The 19,896-nt window shown below is 56.2% G+C and overlaps 2 protein-coding genes across 2 annotated transcripts in view; one reads left to right on the top strand and one right to left on the bottom strand.

The window, feature by feature from the left end:
- Positions 1-818: 818 nt before the first annotated feature.
- LOC119102663 (protein RRNAD1) overlaps positions 819-19,896 on the bottom strand; it is a 29,153-nt gene continuing 10,075 nt past the window's right edge. Inside the window, exons 7-10 of the mRNA XM_037226123.1 lie at positions 2,958-3,281; positions 2,619-2,728; positions 1,933-2,114; positions 819-1,368 (exon numbers count right to left, since the gene is read on the bottom strand). Of these exons, the coding sequence (XP_037082018.1) occupies positions 1,289-1,368; positions 1,933-2,114; positions 2,619-2,728; positions 2,958-3,281 (696 nt within the window). The 3' untranslated portion in view covers positions 819-1,288. The remainder of the gene's footprint in view (positions 1,369-1,932; positions 2,115-2,618; positions 2,729-2,957; positions 3,282-19,896) is intronic.
- LOC119102239 (dynein heavy chain 8, axonemal-like) lies at positions 3,916-19,007 on the top strand. The gene is given in 3 exon segments (XM_037225604.1): positions 3,916-11,281; positions 11,283-11,624; positions 11,626-19,007. Coding segments are annotated over 3 exon segments (14,163 nt in total). The 5' UTR covers positions 3,916-4,564; the 3' UTR covers positions 18,730-19,007.

Here is a 19,896-nt window from a genome sequence, read left to right as displayed (position 1 = left end):
GCTCGCGGGCCCGCATCTCACTCCAGTCATCTCTTAGATGTGACTCGTTCAAGGAGGCATGGCTCGTATGCACTGTATACTAAGGCGGACGCCAGTTGCCTCGTTTCCGACAAATATACCTGTGGATCGATAGGTGCTCGATCGATGCTGCCGGCCGGCAGTTGGCCGTTGTCGGCTGGTTCCAGATGGCAAGGGTCGATCCATGGCGACCCGTCATTGTCACCGCGCACCACCAGGCACCGTGCGCGTGTCTGCGCCAAAGCCGTGAAGCCGACCGAGGGGTCTTGTGAGCGGCAACATTAATCAGAGCACCGGGGCGGCCTGACAACAAATTGCTTGCGGCACAAGATTGTCGTACTTTTGAATTTGCGCCATAACGCGCGTGGGTAACGTCTGACTGGAAGTGTGAGCCACAAGCTCGCACTCATCCTCTGCATTCGACGTCCCTCGCTCACTTGCACTGTTTTGGATGGGCAGCGACTTGGGCAGAGGCCAGCGTCACAAGGGTCTAGCCCCGTCGTCTAGCCCCGTCGTCTAGCCAGCGTTTAGCCAGCGTCTAGCCCCGTCGTACTGGTTCGACCACTGACGCATGTTAAGCATGCTGCCTTGAGGAAGCAGGCATGCTGCAGTGAAGAAGGCCGGTATGAGGCGGTTTGAACTGGCTCGAAACTCTCGCCGCCGCAGTGTTCCTTCCGGGCGGTCTCCGTCGCAGTGTGCGTCGTGTTGGATGCGCGTGACCGGCACAAGCCTTGCGGCTTTTCTCTGCAGAGGTATCTTCAGCTGGCTGTCAGGACTCACGGCGAAGGGAAACAGTGGGACAGTTTGAATGTTATGTATCGCCATGGCGAAACACAAACATAATTTAAGTGTCTAAACCACCGTGGAGCATAATAGAGAAAATACCCTACTCACAGATAACCAAATCGCATGACGAGATCCAATGATCGCCAACTCACACGGTTATCACAGATGGCAACCAGGTTACAGACGCGCGCACAATACGCGATCTGAGCGGAAACCAATATGAATTCTTGCCGCCAACATCACCTATAAATGGACCACAAAACAACCTAAAACACACCAAAAACATAATAATAGCCACTCGTAGACCCCGATCGTCTCCGGCGTCACAAATACTGCATCGGACAGCGTGAAAACCACTGCTTTCCGACCATCGCATATTTCGCTGTTGCATACCACTCGGTGCTCGATTATATCACAGTCCGCGCACAACCGTTCTGATAATGGTGACGGCGATCACCGAGAGCAGCACTACATCACCACTTCATCACCGCTTCTTGGCCATGAGCACGAAGTTCCGCGGAGACAGCTTCGGGTCGAAGGCAGGCACCAAGATGCTCGGATGGCCTGAAAAGTCCAGATCTTATGAATATTGACAATTGTTCTGATTGAGTATAAGAAACCTTCAAGGCACTTGGAATGGGCGGTGCTAACGCTCTGCTGCCCACCGATGTGTAGGAAGCAGCTTAATCCGCCGGACAGCGCTGCTGACCCGGCTCGTCTAAGCTGCACGCCCGCCAGGATCGCGATAGTGCGGCCGCACCCAGGTCAATCGGTCTTTAAATAATCAAAACAGCGTTATGCAGCAGCAAACCAGCATCCCGAGTAGAAAAGCGACCACGTCATTTGGTGATCCAAAGTACGGTTCGTGTCCAAGGCATGAAACACGGCATGCGAATCGTTTCGTTCGATTCAAACGCCCGCACTGGCTTGCCGCTGATTATCTGCAGAGCCCTGCGATCGCATCGTATCGCATCAATCGCGTCGAGAGCATCGCATCGCACCGAAGATCCACGACGCGCCATCACCAAACAAGGATCAGAGCGCGCCGACGCGTCTTTGAGAGCGTCCAGCAAGGCGCCGCAACAAGGCGGCGCGAACGCAGCTGTGTGGAAGACGTCCTCGGCTCACCGTGCTCCCAGAGGTACAGCATGCGGTCCAGCAGGATGACAGTCTCGATAACGGGCGCCAGCATCAGCCGCAGGGAGTAGAAGGCCACAACGCGGCGCCACTGGCGCAGGTCGGCCGCCGCTGGCGCCAGATCCAGGCTCTCGGCGGCCACAGGCAGCCGTGCCAACGCGCGCCGAGCGTACCTAGTGCAGAGGCGTGCGTGACCCACGGTAGGGGGGACGGGGAGGAGACGGACGAGCAAGTCTGAAAACGGCCCAGCCCGTCAAACTGTGGGTAGGCGTGCCGTGCAAAAAAGATCTCGTGGCCCTGCGGCCTGGCGGTACACAGTCAGTTACAATCCTTCGCGTCTCGACCTGACGTGCAACTATTGCGATCAGTTGCATCAACTGGCGGCAGAACGCTGCTTTCTACAAAACATTTCAACTGGCTTCTCGTGCTTCCCTGTGGGCACAACCCTGATCGTGGTCCCTTCTGAAGACTGGCACGTCCTCCCTCGACCTAAATGTCGTGCTTCAGTGTTTCCCTGTGGTTCAATCCTGCCAGGCCGGCGTGCGCACATTCCGGCAACAGCCGCGGCATCAGCCGTGTCCTATCACTGTGCGCCCAAGGGTCCCCGTCGGCCAACGCCGCCTCACCCGCACGCCGCCGGTGCGTGGCCTCGCGCCCGTCAGCGTGCACGCCCTTACTCTTCGAAGGGCAGCGTGTGGCCCCTGGTGACGCCGCGCAGGCCAGCGTGCTTCAGCGCCGGGTCCCAGGCCACCAGCGCTCGCTCCAGGGCCGCCCGGTACGCGTGGATCTGACGGGACGAGTCCGAGTCAATCGCTACACCGCCCGGAACGCTGGAGCGCCGGCGCGGCTACCGTGGCGACAGGTGGAACTGACAGAACGCGTCAGCCAGCGTTCCCCACACACTTCGTCATGGAATGACGACCACGCCGTGCTAACGCGCTACAACTCAGCCAGAGCAGTTGCACCCGACTGGTGCGGCCTGTCGCGCGCCGGCCGCTCCGCCGGGCCGGGCGTACCTTGAGGTGCTGCTCGCCTCCGCCGCGCAGCCGCGAGGCGTACTCCTCGATGGCGTGACAGGCGACCTCTCGCGCCTCGTAGCTCATGGCGTACCGCTGCGCTGCAGCCACCGCCGCCACGTGCTCGCTGAGCGGGTAGCCGTGCCACGCGTCCGTCGCCGTCGACAGCTTCATGTAGCAGCAGCCGACAGAGACGACAGCGCCGCAGTGCGGCGACCGGACGAACTGGCGCAGCATCAGCGGCGCCAGGTCGCCGCACGTGTGCAGGCCGAGCGCGGTGAATCGGAGAGACGCGGCCGGCGCACCGGTGAGTCGACACAGCATCTGGCGGTCCAGGGAGATTCGGGGCCATCAGATGTTCCGTGCCCTCTGGCGGTGATCGATTGCGAACATGTCCCCGCTGGGACGACGCAGGCAAGAGAGGAAGCCAATTATCTGGAACTTTTATTGGATGCATTCTGACCTCCTTCCTAGAGGAAGCATGTGAGTGAATGGGCGAAAAATTAAAATGTATGAAGTTGCTTCACGCATAAATGACACATTTCCAGTCCGTAACGATAATGAAGCTATCTGTAATAACTTGACGCCGTGGGGTGCCAGAGATTTAGCAAAAAAACAACTGATTAAGGTAGCATATATGCTTACTGCGCTTCCGATGTTCTGTTTCGTGACTTTTCTAATGATTAAAGGGCTGATATGCTTCTGCTATGACAGAGCCATAATAATAAAACATAGTGACAAATGTGTATATATACACACATTTGTCACTGTTTTATTATTATGGCTCTGTGATAGCAGTATATATATATATATATATATATATATATATATATATATATATATATATATATAGGCCTAACCAGGCCCAGAGTAAAACCACAAGCGACGCAAAATTGCTGCCATCCCTGACGGGGGAAGGGGAACTGTGAGTCCTTTTAATTCAAGCGAGTATGGTCCCGTGTAACAAACCCCACCAGCACTCGATAATCTTGGCAAGGTATCACTGTTGGCTTATCCAGAAATGTTTTGTTACATTTTGCATGCCTTCCCTAAGGTTTGGGAATTTAGTGAGGAAGTGCGCATGCAATCGCCATGCTAAAGCCTGAAAGGTTCTTGACCGTTGCGCGATCCACAACTACCATCGTGCAACGGATAAAACACTGACTGGATGGGAGCAAATAATCGTCCCAAACTTATCGCACGGTTAAAATATGTTTTACACGAGCTGCACTGTCTTCGTAAAGTTTAAGTCGTGGGTTGCATTCCAAAAGGTTTTAAGAACGCAAATCCGACTACTCACGCTTCCTAACTTGAACCTTATGAGAATGAAAGTGGTGAGCATCAAGAGATCACGTGCGTCCATCTTTTGTTAACATTTTTGTATTGCAGTTGGCCAACGGCCCGACGCAAACCAAAGCTTCATAGTAAAAAGGCAGGCATACCATGCATCAGTATAACTGGTGTTCTAACGTGCGTGTACTTCAACACCTAGCCTAAAATGTAGTCCATCGTAACACGTAAGAACTGAACTAGCTAATTCCAAAAAGCAAATGTCACATTGAGCCGCCGCGCGAAGCTTTGCTAAGCGCGAGCAGAGATCGGCAGACATGACGCTCCCCATTAAAAGGGAGTCGACTGTGACCAGCGTGGCTCCGGACAAGAGCCACTCGCGGGCCTCGACAATAGATATACATTCGACTTCAAGCACGCCAGCGCCCCAGAATGCGACGTCAAGGACAGCCAGCGTTGCTGCTGCTCAGTCTGGTTCAAACGCCATGGTGCTCCCTGCGAACAGGTCCAGAATGCAGAGTCTTTGTGTCGAAACATCTGCGATGGCCAATGCACTTTCCGCAGCTTCGTCATCAGCTGTCGGCAAATGTCGAGCGATCAGCGTCGGAGGACCGGCCCGGAACCGGTCCATGTCCCTGGCACAAGCCCAGGAGAGTGCCAAAGAAAAGCAGCTGCGTGCCAAGGAGGCTAGAGAAGATAGAAAGTCGAGACTGGATCTTACGCATCGGCACATCATCGAGGTAAACGCGATGCTGCTCGGCTTGCAGGAAATCCAAGTTGAAGAGCATATTTTGGACTGTGTTGACAGCGTAGACATAATCGACGAACTGTTCGCCAAGAACGGCAGCAAGGTGTTGATGATGTACTACCAGGACGCCGATCCGCCCGGGCCCGAGGCGGGCCGTCTGATCAGTGCAGCAACGAGAGGCACCACCGTGAAGCGGATCATCATTGCCAACGAAACCAACCAACCCGCACAGGGTATCTGCGTCTTCTTCTGCAGAGACAAGAATGACACAGCAATCACCATGAAGAACCTTGGGGACGAGCTGAGGTTTGGAAGCTTCCGTATTACTCAAGACAACGGAGAATTCGAAGGAAGCGTACTCACCGGACTACAACACTATCTGGGAGCCGTATACAACCCTGTGCTACGGGCGTTGAAGAACTGGGGGCAAATAGAAGACAACTCACACCACATCAAGGAATTTATTACCAACATGTCCGGGCTAGAAACGTTTTTGGAAGCCGTTCAGACTAATCTGAATAACCGCGTGGTTCTCAAGCAAAACGACGAGCTAGCTGAGCACTTGGCGACGCCTAAGGAGGTGATCGCCACCGCCGGCAATCCAGAGCTCGTGGAGCAGGCCGAGGAGTTGGTCCTCTCCTGGTGCAAACAAATGGAGACGGTTCTGGTACAGAGCGAGCAGATGCGGAAGGAAGGGGACGACACCGGCCCACTGGCTGAGCTGGAGCACTGGCGGCATCTCACGACCAAGTTCAACGACATGGTGGAGCAAATCAAATCGAAACCTGTGCAAATGGTGCTTCAAGTGCTCATCCAATCCAAGTCTAAAGTGTTCAAAACCTGGAGAGACATTGACATGCGAGTAACTGACGCGGCCAACGAGTCCAGGGATAACCTCAAGTTCCTGCACTCATTGGAGAAGTTTTGTCGCCCGTTGTACGCGTCCAACCCGACCAATATGAGGGAAGCTCTGCCTAGCCTGATCGGAGCCATCCGACTGATCAACACCATATCGAGGTACTACAATACATCCGAGCGCATGACTTCACTCTTCGTCAAGGTTACCAATCAAATGGTCAATTCGTGTAAGAGCTACATCACAGACGACGGCACCAGTGATATCTGGGAGCAGCCATACAAGCCTCTGGTCCAAAAGCTGAGGGTATGCATCAACCTTTACCGAGACTACCAAGCCTTCTTCCACAAAACAAAGCACCGTATCCAAACTACACCTGACGAAAAGCCATTCGAGTTCTCCGAAATGTATATCTTTGGTAAATTCGAGGCGTTCTGTAAGCGGCTGGAGAAGATCATCAATATTCTGGACACAGTGGAGCGCCTCACAGTTCTCACAAAGAGCAGGATTGAAGGCATAGAAGTGCACGGGAAAAAATTCACCGAGGCCTTCAATACCATCAAGAAGAAGACATATGACTTCCTAGATCCCCGCAAGCTGGATTTCGATCAGGATTACGAAGTGTTCCAGAACCAAATATTTCAGCTAGAAAAAGCCCTGCAGGCATTCATGGACAAAAGCTTCAACAGTATCAGCTCGGCGTCTGATGCCTTGAGACTGATGCATCGCTTTGAGCTCTTGAAACTGGACTGTCTGGAGCTAGGAGACAAGTACGCAGTGATCATAGAAAAGTTCACGCAGGAAATCCGCACCCTTCGCCTGCTCTACGACGCGAACAAAGACGATCCCGTCCTAAGTCACAACATGCCGCCAGTAGCCGGAAAAATAGCCTGGGCCAGAAACCTGTACCGCCGCATGCGTGAGATCATGGAGTTCCTGCGCGCGAAGCACCCCGACACGTTGGAAGCGCCCGAGGCACGTTCAACCATACGTCAGTATAATCAGCTGTCTAAGTGCCTTATCAGGTACGAGATCCTCTACCACGAGGCTTGGACGAAGTCAGTAGACGAGGTGAGAAACGGGCTGATGGCACCCATCCTGGTGCGGCACCCCAAGACCAAAGAGCTGATCCCCAACTACGACCCGCTGATCCCGCTGACGATACGGGAGGCGGATTGCATGCGCAAGATGGGCCTCAAAATACCCGTCACCGCCAACGTGCTCAGCTTCCGTAAGGAGAGGATCTTCGATGCGCTGCAGGGCGTGCAAGACATTCTGGAGCGGAGCCAGAGGGTCAACGCAAAGATCCCGGAGCTGTTTGCGCCCATGCTGTCGGTACTGATGCACAAGGTGGACAAGGTGATGCAGCCAGGTCTGATAAGCCTGACATGGACTTCGCTCACGCTGCCCGAGTACTTTGAGTCCGTACACGGCGCCATCGATGAACTGGAGCTGATGATCACGCGGCTGACAGACATCAAGGAGCAGCGCATCGACTCCGTGCTGGACACCATCGCCGGTACCCTGCTGGTGGACCTGCCGGTGCAGGAGCCGTACACCACCGGCGAGTTTCTCAGCAAGCTCGCCGCGCACAGTGAACGCGCCTCGGGATCGCTCGACTTCCTCTCGTTCAAGGTGGAGCACGCGGTGTACGAGCTGGTGGACATCTTCCTGCAGAACGCCGACGTGGGCGACGCCGAGCCGCCGAGCCGCGAGGTCTGGCAGGAGTACATGAGCCTGGCGGCGCGGCGTGAGGCCGAGCGAGACGAGCAGAAACGCAAGTCGATCGCGCTAGGTGAGGACCAAATGCCGTCCGAACTCAGCCTCATGAACCTGGACTCACGGGTAGAGGCGCTGTACGAGACATGTCGTGACCTCTACACGTTCTTCAACACCAAGAACTCGGAGGCGTTGGTGCGCGCCACAAAGTACTCGCTGGATGCCATCAAGAAGAGGGTGTTCCTGCCGACCCGGTCGATGCTGGTGTCGCGTGACGACGAGGACACCGAGGAGCTGGCGCCCACGCCCCCCTTCCTGCTCACTGACATCATCCTGGCCATCCCCAACATCGTGCTCAGCCCCAGCATGGACGACGTGCAGACGGTGATCAACAAAGCGGCGCAGATGGTGCTGGAGGTGAACCGTGGCATTGCGCTCTGGGGCCAGCAGCGTTCTTTCAGCCAACTCAAGATCAGCACCGAGCTGGACGCGGCGGCCAAGGAGGAGGAGGAAGCATCCGAGCCGGCCGCTCCCGCGGCACCCTCCGAGGAGACCGAGCCGCAGAAACCGACAGAGATCCCCCGCGTCAAGCTCCACACGTACTACCGGTCCGTGCGTGAGCACAAGGACACCGGACGCATGGTGATGATGCTGCAGACCGCGCTGTCCGCCATGAAGCAGGAGATCAACAATGTCGTGCAGAATTTCCAGGTGTACAGCTTCCTCTGGGAGAAGGACCGCAACCAAGCGGTGGAGGAGTTCATGGAGACGCAGCCCAGTCTGACCATGTACCGGGCCGAGATATCGAAGTGCCGCGACCTGCGGGACGAGGTGGCCGCGCTGGACGATGCCCACCGCGTCGGCCCGCTGCAGCTCTCCACCGAGCCGCTCAAAATGTCGCTGACGGTCGAGATCGACGCATGGACGCGCGCCTACGCCAGCCAGCTGCACCAGGAGTACAGCATCAAGCTGGACGACGTGACGGAATTCTTCAAGGAAAACTCGCATCAGCTGGCGAAGCCCATCAAGGACCTCGATGACGTCCGAAACGCCATGGAGTGCTTGAAAACGGTGCGGGAGAGACAGATCGAGATCGACATGCTGCTCGGGCCCGTCGAGGAAGCGTACGCGCTGTTCAACAAGTTCGAGATTCCGATTCCAAAGGAGGAAGCCGAGAAGGTGGACGGTCTCCGTTATGCCTTCGAGAAACTCATACAGCAATCGATCGCAGTTCAAGACTACCTCAGCAGCGTCCAGGACAGCAAGCAGAATGACCTAACAACGTCCATTGAAGTGTTTAAAACGGACCTGGCTGAATTCAACGAACAGTACGAATATGCTGGGCCGATGGAAGTAGGTATCCCAGCCCAGGAGGCCAGCGATCGGTTGGCGCTTTTCCAGTCACGTTTCGACGACCTTTGGCACAAGTTTCAGGTGTACACGGCCGGTGAGCGGCTGTTCGGCATGCCCGAATCCGACTACCCAAGTCTACACGTCACCAAGAAGGAGCTCAACCTGCTACAGAAGCTGTACGGCCTATACAACGAGGTGATGAAGAGTGTCAACGGCTACTACGACACGGCCTGGCCCGACATCGACATTGAGCAGATCAACGCCGAGCTGATCGACTTCCAGAACCGCTGCCGCAAGATGCCCAAGGCCCTGCAGACCTGGCCAGCCTACACTGACCTCAAAAAGCGCATTGACGACTTCAACGAGACCTGCCCGCTACTAGAAATGATGGCTAACAAGTCAATGATGGAGCGACACTGGGACAACATCGCTAAGCTAACGAACTGCACCTTCGAACCTGAGTCTGACAGCTTCATGCTCCGAAATGTCATGGAGGCGCCGCTACTGGAGTTCAAGGACGACATCGAGGACATCTGCATTGGAGCCACTAAGGAGAAGGATATTGAGTCCAAGCTGAAGGGGGTCATAGCCGAATGGGCGCTACATGATCTGGCTTGTGCTCAGTTCAAGAACCGCGGAGAGCTCCTGCTGAAGGGACAAGAGACTGCCGAGATCATAGCTTTGATGGAAGACTCATTGATGATCTTGGGATCACTGCTTAGTAACCGTTACAACGCGCCATACAAGAAGCAAATTCAGTTGTGGGTGCAGAATCTGAGCAACACCAGCGAGATCTTGGACAACTGGATGACTGTTCAGAACCTATGGGTGTACCTGGAGGCCGTGTTCGTGGGCGGTGACATCGCCAAACAGCTTCCGAAGGAGGCCAAACGGTTCCAGACCATCGACAAATCGTGGGTAAGGATCATGACCCGCGCACACGACATCACCAACGCTGTCGACTGTTGCGTCGGTGATGAAACTCTCGGTCAACTCCTCCCACACCTGCTTGAGCAGCTGGAGGTTTGTCAGAAGTCCCTCACAGGGTACTTGGAAGGCAAACGTCTCGTGTTCCCCCGCTTCTTCTTCATTTCGGATCCTTCCCTGTTGGAGATCCTTGGCCAGGCATCCGACCCCCACACCATCCAGGCGCATCTGCTCGGGATCTTCGAGAACGTGGCGACGGTCGAGTTCCACGCAAAAGACTACGACAGGATCGTGGCTGTGCTGTCAAGAGAGAAGGAGCGAGTGGAGCTTGAGAAGACCGTCAAGTGCGAGGGTAATGTGGAGGTGTGGCTAGGTCAGTTGCTAAAAGAACAGCAGAGTTCGCTGCACGGCGTCATCCGCGAAGCCTATCAGCAAATCATGGACCCCGACTTTGAGATCATGACGTTCCTGAGCACCTTCCCGGCTCAGGTGGGACTGCTGGGTCTCCAGATCATCTGGACTCGAGACGCAGAGGTGGCTCTCAATAATGCCAAGTTTGACCGCGACATCATGCCAGACACTAACAAAATGTTCCTCACCATTTTGAACCGGTTGATCGACATGACCACACAAGAGCTGACCAAGTTTGAGAGGGTGAAATACGAGACCCTCATCACTATCCACGTCCATCAGCGAGACATATTCGACGGTATGGTGAAGATGCACGTGAAAACTGTTAACGACTTCGAATGGGCCAAGCAGTCGCGCTTCTACTTCGAAGATGACGAGGACGTGTGTCTGGTCAAAATTACGGACATCGACTTTATCTACCAGAACGAGTTCCTGGGCTGCACCGACCGTCTCGTCATCACGCCACTGACCGACAGATGTTACATCACCATCGCACAGGCGGTGGGCATGTCCATGGGGTCTGCTCCCGCCGGCCCGGCCGGCACGGGTAAGACAGAGACAACCAAAGACATGGGCAAAGCTCTTGGAAAGTACGTCGTGGTGTTCAATTGTTCCGACCAGATGGACTTCCGGGGACTGGGACGCATCTACAAGGGTCTCGCCCAGTCCGGCTCCTGGGGATGTTTCGACGAGTTCAATCGCATCGAGCTGCCCGTCCTGTCCGTGGCCGCGCAGCAGATCCACATCGTCTTCAATGCAAGAAAGGAGCGCAAGACCAGCTTCATTTTCAGCGACGGCGACAACGTGTCACTGAATCCTGAGTTCACCATTATCATCACAATGAACCCGGGTTATGCCGGCCGGCAGGAGCTGCCTGAAAACCTGAAGATCCAGTTCCGCACAGTCGCCATGATGGTGCCTGATCGGCAGATCATCATGCGCGTCAAGCTCGCCAGCTGCGGCTTCCGCGAAAACATCAACCTGGCGCGCAAGTTCTTCGTGCTGTACAAGCTGTGCGAAGGAGCAGCTCAGCAAGCAGGTGCATTACGACTTCGGGTTGCGAAACATCCTGTCCGTGCTGCGCACGCTCGGCTCGCAGAAGCGGTCACGTCCAGACGAACCCGAGGAGATGGTGGTGATGCGCGTCCTGCGCGACATGAACGTCTCCAAGCTGGTGGACGAGGACGAGCCGCTCTTCCTCTCGCTCATCACCGATCTGTTCCCCGGCATGCAGCTGGAGAAGGTGGTGCGCGCCGAGCTGATGACCGCCATCGCCAACCAGGTGCAGCTGGCAGGCATGGTCAACCACCCGCAGTGGAACCTGAAGCTGATCCAGCTGTACGAGACGTCGCTGGTCCGACACTGGTCTGATGACGCTGGGGCCGACAGGCGCCGGCAAGACCGCCTGTATCCACATGCTCATGAAGGCCATGACCGAGACGGGCGCCCCGCACAAGGAGATGCGCATGAACCCGAAGGCGATCACGGCGCCGCAGATGTTCGGCCGGCTCGACGTGGCCACCAATGACTGGACGGACGGCATCTTCTCCACGCTCTGGCGCCGCTCGCACAAGGTGAAGAAAGGCGAGAACATCTGGCTGGTGTTGGACGGCCCTGTGGACGCCGTCTGGATCGAGAACCTTAACTCGGTGCTGGACGATAACAAGACGCTGACACTGGCCAACGGCGATCGCATCACCATGGCGCCCACCTGCAAGCTGCTGTTTGAGCCCGACAATGTCGACAACGCGTCGCCGGCCACCATTTCGCGCATGGGCATGGTTTTTATGAGCGCGTCCGTGCTCGGATGGAAGCCGATTCTGAAGGGCTGGTTGAATACTCGCCAGCAGGCCGAGGCCGAAATTCTCTGGGGCTTCTACGACGCCATCTTCGACGACCTTCTGAACTACGTGCGCCAAGAACTGCTGCCCAAGATGTTCACGCAGGAGGCCAACTACACGACGCAGTCGACTGACCTGTTGACTGGGCTCATCATGGAACAGGAGGACAAGGACAAGTCGAGTCCGCTACCCGCCGAGGAGTTGCAGCGACTCTTCCTCTTCTCGGTCATGTGGAGCCTGGGAGCGCTGCTCGAGCTCGACATGCGGGCCAAGATGGAGGAGTTTGCGCGCAGTCACCCGTCCGAGCTCGACTGGCCCGTCTGCGCTGAGGACGAGACCATTTTCGAGTTCAGAGTTAACCCCAAGGGTGAGTGGGAGCACTGGCGCAACTACGTCAGTGAGTATGAGTACCCAACAGACTCGGTGCCAGAGTTTTCCAGCATTCTGGTGCCAAATGTGGACAACGTGCGAACCAGCTTCCTCATGAACACCATCACCAAGCAGAATAAGTGTGCACTGCTGATTGGTGAGCCAGGTACAGCAAAAACCGTCATGATCAAGTCAGCGCTGAACAGTCTAAACCCCGAGGAGCACCTGTTCAAGTGCATAAACTTCTCCTCGGCCACCACGCCCATGATGTACCAGCGGACAATTGAGAGCTACGTGGACAAGCGAATGGGCACGACGTACGGTCCTCCCAGCGGTCGCAAAATGACTGTCTTCATCGACGACATCAACATGCCGGACATCAACGAGTGGGGAGATCAAGTGTGTAATGAGATCGTTCGCCAGCTGATGGAGCAGAAAGGCTTCTACTCGCTGGAGAAGCCAGGTGACTTCACACACGTTGTGGACACGCAGTTTCTGGCTGCCATGATCCATCCCGGCGGTGGGAGGAACGACATCCCACCGCGGCTCAAGCGACGATTCGCCATTTTCAACTGCACCCTGCCGTCCGTCAACTCCATGGACCAAGTGTTCCGGGTCATCAGCACTGGATACTTCAGCCCGTCCCGCTTCCCAGAAAACATCGTGGAGTTCATTCCCAGTATCGTGCCTATGACGAGAAAGGTGTGGCAGATGACGAAGGTGAAAATGCTGCCCACGCCAGCCAAGTTCCACTACGTCTTCAACCTCCGGGATCTATCGCGAATATACGAGGGAATCCTGAAGGTTGTTGAGGAAACAGTGCGACAACCCGAAGACATCCTCATCGTCTGGAAACACGAATGCATTCGTGTGATAGCGGACAGATTTACGAGTGAGGCGGACAAAACATGGTTCCAAGAGGCCTGCCAACAAGTGGCTGGAGAAGATCTTGATGAGGACCTAGCATGTGTCGTCAAAAATGACCACTACTTCGTGGACTTCCTCCGCGACGCCCCTGAGCCGACCGGCGAAGAGCCAGATGACTTTGAATTTGAGGTGCCCCACGTCTATGAGCCCATCGAAAGCTTCGACGCCCTAGAGAAACGGCTTCGCATGTTTCAAGACCAGTACAATGAGGCAATTCGTGGAGCGGCCATGGACATGGTGTTCTTTGTGGACGCCATGGTGCATTTGGTAAAGATCTCGCGTGTGCTGCGCACTCCCAGAGGCAACGTCTTGCTCGTGGGAGTGGGAGGCAGTGGCAAACAATCGCTCACGCGCCTGGCGTCGTTCATTGCGGGCTATCAGACCTTCCAGATCACACTGACCAGAGCGTACAGTGCTAGCAACCTGATGGATGACCTGAAAATTCTTTACCGGGTAGCAGGCAAAGATGGCAAAGGCATCACGTTCGTCTTTACCGACAACGAGATAAAGGAAGAGAGTTTCCTCGAGTATCTCAATAACATGATAAGCACGGGAGAAATATCAAATTTATTTGCTCGAGACGAAATGGACGAAATCACCAACGAGCTAATCCCAGTGATGAAAAAGGAAGAGCCACGCACGCCACCCACGCCCGACAACCTGTACAATTTCTTTATATCGCGAGCCAGGAGCAACATCCACGTGTGCCTGTGCTTCTCGCCGGTGGGCGAGAAGTTCCGCTCCCGGGCCCTCAAGTTCCCCGGCCTAATCTCCGGCTGCACCATGGACTGGTTTTCGCGATGGCCTCCGGACGCCCTGGTGGCCGTCTCGCACCATTTCATCTCCGGCCACGACATAGTCTGCACCGACGAGGTCAAGGACGAACTCATCAAGAGCATGGGATTCGTGCACGACGGCGTGGCCAAGCTGTGCACGCAGTATTTCGAGCGCTTCCGGCGGCAGACCCACGTAACGCCGAAGTCCTATCTGTCCTTCCTGGACGGGTACAAGGCCATATACACGCAGAAGCACGAGGAAATCAACGAGCTGGCGCGACGCATGAACATGGGCCTCACCAAGCTAGTGGAGGCCACGGCCAGCGTTAACGAGCTGGCCGTGGAGCTGGAGAAGATGACCCAGACGCTGGCCGTCGCCTCGGCCGAGGCCGAGCAAGTGCTGGCCGAGGTGACCCAATCGGCCAGCGCAGCCGAAAAGGTCAAGGCCGAAGTGCAGGTGGTCAAGGACGGCGCCGAGGCGTTGGTGTCCAGCATCGCCGTCTCCAAGGGCATCGCCGAGGAGAAGCTGGAGGCAGCGCGGCCGGCCCTGGAGGACGCCGAGAGGGCGCTGGACACCATCACCGGCGCCGATATATCGACCGTACGAAAACTGGGCAAGCCGCCCCATCTGATCATGCGCATCATGGACTGCGCTCTGCTTCTGTTCCAAAGGCACCTGGATCCTGTGACGCCCGACCCGGACCGGCCGTGCCTCAAGCCGTCGTGGGGCGACGCTCTGAAGCTCATGTCAAACACGCAGTTCCTGCAGATGTTGAAGAACTTCCCCAAGGACACAATCAATGACGAAGTATGCGAGCTAATGGAGCCCTATTTCGCCATGGAGGATTACACGCTCGAGAGCGCCAAAAAAGTATGTGGAAATGTGGCCGGTCTTCTGTCCTGGACGTTGGCCATGAGTGTCTTCTTTGGCATTAACAAGGAGGTTCTGCCGCTGAAGGCCATGCTGGCTGTCGAGGAAGGTAAACTTGCCGCGGCGAACGCAGAACTAGCCGAGGCTCAAACGCTGCTCGATGCTAAGCAAAAGGAGCTCGATGAAGTGCAGGCCAAATTTGACGTGGCGATGGCCGCCAAACAGAAACTTGAAGATGACGCCAATCGGTGCCAGCGTAAAATGGACAACGCGTCAACCCTTATCAATGGTTTGTCGGGAGAAAAAGTCCGGTGGACAGCACAGTCGGAGGCGTTCAAGCAGCAGACAGAATGGCTGGTGGGTGATGTATTAATGCTGACTGGCTTCCTCAGCTATGCTGGTCCCTTCAACCAGGAGTTCAGGACGCTGTTAATCAAGCAGTGGGAAAAGGAGCTCAAGACCCGGCGCATTCCGTGCTCTGAAGACCTTAGCATCATAGGCCAGCTGTCCGATCCGCCCACGGTGGCGGAGTGGAACTTGCAAGGTCTGCCCAACGACGATCTTTCCACACAGAACGGCATCATCGTGACAAAAGCGTCCCGGTTTCCGCTTCTGATAGACCCGCAGAGCCAGGGAAAGGTCTGGGTGAAGAACAAAGAGAAAGACAACGAACTGATTGTAACTTTTCTGAATCACAAATACTTCCGAAACCATCTGGAGGACGCGCTCTCTCTGGGAAAGCCGATGATCATTGAAGACGTCGGGGAAGAACTCGACCCAGCGCTAGATAACGTGCTGGAAAAGAACTTCATCAAGTCTGGTACCAGCCTGAAGGTAAAGTTGGGAGACAAAGAGGTGGATTTCATGAAAGGTTTTCGGTTATACATCACCACCAAGTTGGGCAACCCCACCTACTCGCCGGAAGTCTCGGCTAGGGCTTCCATTATTGACTTCACAGTGACCATGAAAGGACTGGAAGACCAGCTTCTCGGGCGAGTCATTGGCACTGAAAAGCAGGAACTGGAGCGTGAGCGCACCAAATTGGTGGAAGACGTCACCGACAACAAGCGTAAAATTAAAGAACTAGAGGACAACTTGCTCTACAAGCTAACCAGCACGCAGGGTTCCCTGGTGGAAGACGAGTCCTTGATCGCCGTCCTGGCAAACACAAAGGAAACCGCCGCCGACGTGCATGAAAAGCTGAAGGTGGCCGCCGAGACGGAGCTGAAAATAAACGAGGCTCGAGAAGAGTTCAGGCCCGTGGCCACCCGAGGCAGTATTCTGTACTTCCACATCTGCGAAATGGCCATGGTGAATAGCATGTATCAGACATCGCTAGTTCAATTCCTTGGAATATTCGACAGGTCCATGACTGAGTCTGAGAAGTCACCCATCCCCCAAAGACGGATCGGCAACATCATCGAGTACTTGAACTTTGCCTCCTTCCAGTACACATGCCGCGGTCTGTACGAGTGTGACAAGTTCCTCTTCACGCTGCTGATGGCGCTGAAGGTCGACCTGAACCGCCGCATCGTCAAATACGAGGAATTCCAGGTGCTGATCAAGGGCGGCGCGGCGCTCGACCTGAACAACGTCACACCGAAGCCGTGCCGCTGGATCAGCGACCTCACCTGGCTGAACCTCGTCGAGCTGTCCAAGCTGCCCTACTTCCACGAGATCCTGAACCAGGTGCCGCACAACGAGAAGACGTGGCGCGCCTGGTTCGAAAAGGAGGCGCCCGAGGAGGAGGTGATCCCGGACGGCTACCACACCTCGCTGGACACGTTCCGCCGGCTGCTGCTGATCCGCTCCTGGTGTCCGGACCGCACCATCGCGCAGGCGCGCAAATACGTCGCCGAGTCTCTTGGAGCGCGGTACACCGAGCCCATCATCCTTAACCTAGAGATGACGTGGAATGAATCGTCCAACCGCATTCCACTGGTCAACCTGCTCAGCACCGGCTCGGATCCGACGCCCATGATCGAGGCGCTCGCCAAGAAGCAGGGCATTGCCTGCTCGGCCGTCTCGATGGGTCAGGGTCAGGAGATACACGCGCGCCGTATCATGACCGAGTACATCGCCGACGGCGGCTGGGTGCTGCTGCAGAACTGCCATCTCTGCCTGGACTTTGTGTCCGAGGTGGTGACGACGCTGATCGAGACGGAGGGCATGGACGACCGGTTCCGCATGTGGATCACCACGGAGCCCCATCCGAAGTTCCCCATCTCGCTGCTGCAGATGGCCATCAAGTTCACCAACGAGCCGCCGCAGGGCATAAAGGCTGGCCTGCAGCGCACCTACCACGGCATCTCGCAGGAGCTGCTGGACTACACCAACTACCCGCAGTGGCGGCCAATGCTCTACGGAGTCTCCTTCCTGCACACTATCGTGCAGGAGCGCCGGAAGTTCGGTCCCCTCGGCTGGAACATCCCGTACGAGTTCAACCAGGCCGACTGGTCGGCGTCCGTGCAGTTCGTGCAGAACCACCTGGACGACATCGACCCGAAGAAGGGCGTGAGCTGGATCACGGTCCGCTACATGCTCGGAGAGGTGCAGTACGGCGGGCGAGTCACCGACGACTTTGACAAGCGCCTGCTGGTCACCTTCGCCAAGGTGTGGTTTTCCGACGCCATGTTCAACGAACAGTTCTGCTTCTACCAGGGCTACGGCATCCCGCGTTCGGCCAAGCACTCGGAGGTGATGGCCTTCATTGACGACCTGCCGGCCGTGGACGCTCCGCAGGCATACGGCCTGAACACCAACGCCGATATCACATACCAGACCAACACAACAAAGGCGCTGCTGGACACCATCCTGGCCATCCAGCCCAAGGAGTCGAGCGCCGGCGGTGGGGAGACACGAGAGTCGATCGTCTACCGGCAGGCGGATGAGATGCTCAGCAAGATGCCCGACGACTACGTGCCTCACGAGGTAAAGGCACGTCTGCAGACAATGGGCGCGCTGACGCCCATGAATATCTTCCTCAGGCAGGAGCTCGACCGCATGCAGAAGGTGATCACTGCGGTTCGGAAGACGCTGTCTGATCTTAAGCTGGCCATCGACGGCACCATCATCATGAACGAGAACCTGCGCGACGCGCTCGACAACATCTTCGACGCCAAGGTGCCGGCGCTCTGGAACCGGATCAGCTGGCAGTCGACCACCATCGGCTTCTGGTTCACCGAGCTGCTCGAGCGCAACAACCAGTTCAATACGTGGATCTTCCAAGGCCGGCCGAACGTGTTCTGGATGACGGGCTTCTTCAACCCGCAAGGCTTCCTGACGGCCATGCGACAAGAGGTGACGCGCGCGCACAAGGGCTGGTCCCTGGACAGCGTCGTGCTCGCTAACGAGGTGCTCAAGGTTCACAAGGAGGACGTGGACACCGTGCCCCCCGAGGGCGTGCTGGTGCACGGGCTGTTCCTGGACGGCGCCGGCTGGGACAAGAAAAACTGTCGCCTGGCCGAGTCGCAGCCCAAGGTGCTGTTCGTCAAGCTGCCCGTGGTGCACATATTCGCTGTCAACAACCCGTCCGGCCGCGAGTCCAAGCTGTACAAGTGCCCCGTGTACAAGAAGCCCAACCGCACCGACCTCAACTACATCACGCTGCTCACGCTGCGCACCGTCCAGACGCCCGATCACTGGGTGCTGCGCGGCGTGGCCCTCCTATGTGACGTCAAGTAGACCCCGCCGACCCCGCCCAGCGCAGCCGGGGATGAAGCGCTGGGAGGAGATGGTCAGATTTCCCCTCCCCCCGCCCCATCGGTCCGTTAATCGACACAAAATGTTGCGTTCAGTGCGTCCTCGTGAATGACGTCATCTTTCCTGGTACCGTTGTTGACTGCCGACAGCTGTTTGGATGGTAATTTAATTTATTTTGGGGAGGGGGATCCCATCGTTTTCTTTGTATCTGCATTCGCATTCTCTGCAGGATGAAATACAGAGCTTGCGAACGCAAATGATGCACTGAAATGTTTCTATCATACCCAAGCGAAACGTTCAGTCATAATACTAAAAGCCAGGCTACTTGGGGAGCGTTCTTAGTAGCAACACGTACAACTAAACCCCAAATATGATATACAGTGGCCAATAGCAAACATCACAGCAGCCTCTCGAGCTGGACAGATCGCACACCATGGCTTGGGCGCACATCACAGATCTGACCTTGCGTGCGTGCTGTGACGGGTAACACACGGTTTTACTCCGCAGTACATTAAGTTAGATGGAATGATATGACTCGATGCATGGGATAACTCGCTAGCGTTAAAAATACCCTTCTGACCATTTCCGCAGTAAGCTTAGCAACAACAGGCACATTAAAAACGAAAATCCGTACCGCATAGGGTTTTCCAACTTCGTCACCAGTACATCAATTCCCTGTTACAACCGGGGCCAGCAATTGGTTCTTGTCCGTAACGTGGCGGCATGTATAATGAATAGCGAGCCAGCGACCATTAAACCTGAACACTTATTGCAACAGCGCATGGCGTGTAGCCGGATCGGAGTCACGTAACGTGGGGGGCACTTTGAACGCCATAGCCGCCCACGCCTCGCCTCTTCCACAATCACAAAACCCAGGCGCCGACAGTCCGGGGGGCGTGTCGGCGCCGTTAACACCGGGGCGTGTCAGCGCAGCACCTTGACCTGGCGCGCCAGCGTGCCTGGCATGTGCCAGCACCTTGACCTGACGCGCCGCCTGGCAAACGTCCCACGCACGTCCGCATGACCGGAAGTCCACCGTGCCCGCGCTTCCAGAGCGCCGGTCGCGGCTGCAGCTGCGCTTCTCGGTGTGAGAGACGGCGCCGTTTACACGGGCGGCCGCGGTCGTCGGCGTTGCCAAACAACAATAGC

Source organism: Pollicipes pollicipes, unplaced genomic scaffold (assembly GCF_011947565.3).
Source record: "Pollicipes pollicipes isolate AB1234 unplaced genomic scaffold, Ppol_2.1 Scaffold_5724;HRSCAF=6776_pilon_pilon_pilon, whole genome shotgun sequence".
Taxonomy (NCBI): Eukaryota; Metazoa; Arthropoda; class Thecostraca; order Pollicipedomorpha; family Pollicipedidae; genus Pollicipes; species Pollicipes pollicipes.
The sequence above is the reverse complement of the archived record's forward strand: the minus strand, read 5'-3'. Positions and strand labels throughout refer to the sequence as shown.